A 1,939-nucleotide genomic window follows, 5' to 3' on the forward strand; every position below is an offset into this window, starting at 1 on the left:
AGGGAAAAAGAAAGTTTAGTGTTTTTTTAAGAACTTTAACTTCAAAAATTTCAAACTAAAGATCTAAACAAAATTAACTTGATGCTCAGTGTGCTATAAATCCCAAAAGCCAATGCACCTTGCAGCACCTCACACTAGATAGTATAAAACTAACTTAGATCCTTCTCAATTCTCGTACAAAACAAACGTATGACTAGTTTTTATGATATAGAATTAAAAATGGTTATGCGAAAAGGTCTCAGATACAAACGTACGCCTCTATGTTCGTTGTTCACTAATATGCTTGCTCCATATTCTCTTCCTTTATTTGACTCCATTGTGATTCTAATCTTTGACAACAACATGTTTTTCAAAACATTCTTGGCGAGATCAATGGCCTGCAAATTAAAGAAGATCAGCGGGTAAAAGTCACGGCTTCAGACATGAAAACATAAGCTAAACCTTAAGCCTCACCATAAGACTGGACTGTAAGAAGCAAGAAAGTGATTAATGATTTCCTAAACATTGATAAATTGAAAGAAACAGGTATAATAGGGTGCAAAGCATAGGAGAATAGTTTACATACCAGTTTTCTTCTTCTTATCCCTATCCTTAATGTCACCGGGAAGTGGAAAGAGACTCTCTGTGTATACATAGAAACCACTAAAGAAGTAATAATATTGAGAACGAGGTAGAGGAGAATAATTTAGAAGCTCTCCACTGACGTTATATTTGACAAATCTTAACTTGTAATCCGGCAGAGTAAAATTTAGCGCAGTAATGTCACTTCCATTGGACATGTATAGAGGCCAATTGTTACCATAAGGAATCTCATACATTAAAATCCAAGATGACGGCACTTTATATTCTTTCATAACCCATATCTCAGTTTTATGATTGTCATGTGAATACAAAGCTAGGCACTCTCCTAGTGTGATGAGATAAATGGGGTAACACCCAACGAGTTGTTTTGGCATAGATATCTTTGAGAAACTCCTTTCCTTCAAATCAAAGATAAGAATATCATCATCAATGTAATCTTCACTAGAATAACACAACCAATGAATAGCGCCATGTAAGAACAACTCAGAACGTTTCTGCTGCTTACACCTACCCATGGTTGTGGGGAGTGCTGCATCGAGATTAATCCATGAATTGGTTCTCAACGAAAAGCAATCTAAGTGGTGTTGGTTGTAACTATTATCATGCCAAGATAGAACTATTAAATAGTCATCACGTGATGCATCGAAACCAAATCCATATCGAAATGCATCATCGGGCTGGATCTCTGAGGCGATATGAGAGTAAGATATTGTTTTGCTGGATCCGGTCAGTGAATTCCATATAACAAGAAAATTAGCTGGTTTTTCCTCTAAGAGAAGAAAGCCTCTGCAGGATCCCAGGAGACGAAAAAGAGAACATGGCGTCTTCCTGGAAGGGAGAGATACCTCTTTGAATGTTGGTGGTGTTGCTACTCGATTGATTGGAATTGATATACACTCGATTCAATTTTGCAAGGCATGTGGGATTTTTTTTATTCAATCGATTGAAGTTTGGGAAGCCTGAATTTCAATCGATTGATTTGTGCATCCAATCGATTAAATTTGTACAAAACATGATATATTTTTTCAATCCATATGTAACTAGATTAATAATAAAATTATGATCAATTAATATTGCAAAATATTTATTACAATTAATGAAATATTTAATTTGTTATTGTTTTAGTTTTTATTCTCAGCAAACATGATAGATGAATGATAAAATAATAATTTATAAAATAAAAAATAAATTTTATAATTAAATAAATTCAATCGATGGAAGCCTGAATTTCAATCGATTGATTTGTGCATCCAATCGATTAAATTTGTACAAAACATGATATATTTTTTCAATCCATATGTAACTAGATTAATAATAAAATTATGATCAATTAATATTGCAAAATATGCAAAATATT

The 1,939-nt window shown here is 33.2% G+C and overlaps 1 protein-coding gene across 1 annotated transcript; it reads right to left on the reverse strand.

Moving 5' to 3' along the window:
• LOC110271610 lies at positions 443-1,097 on the reverse strand. The gene is made up of 2 exons (XM_021122613.1): positions 566-1,097; positions 443-465 (listed from the first exon to the last, which is right to left on the reverse strand). Exons 1-2 carry the CDS (start codon positions 1,095-1,097, stop codon positions 443-445), a joined length of 555 nt encoding a protein of 184 aa, XP_020978272.1.

This window comes from Arachis ipaensis, chromosome B04 (genome assembly GCF_000816755.2).
Source record: "Arachis ipaensis cultivar K30076 chromosome B04, Araip1.1, whole genome shotgun sequence".
NCBI classification, from domain to species: Eukaryota; Viridiplantae; Streptophyta; class Magnoliopsida; order Fabales; family Fabaceae; genus Arachis; species Arachis ipaensis.

Excerpts from the sequence above, each read along its gene's own strand:
- LOC110271610 (XM_021122613.1), bottom strand. The coding sequence starts at position 1,097 with ATGGGTAGGTGTAAGCAGCAGAAACGTTCTGAGTTGTTCTTACATGGC. Across the intron at positions 466-565 it reads GGATAAGAAGAAGAAAACTG|TCCAGTCTTATGGTGAGGCT; the intron begins GTATGTAAACTA and ends TGCTTCTTACAG.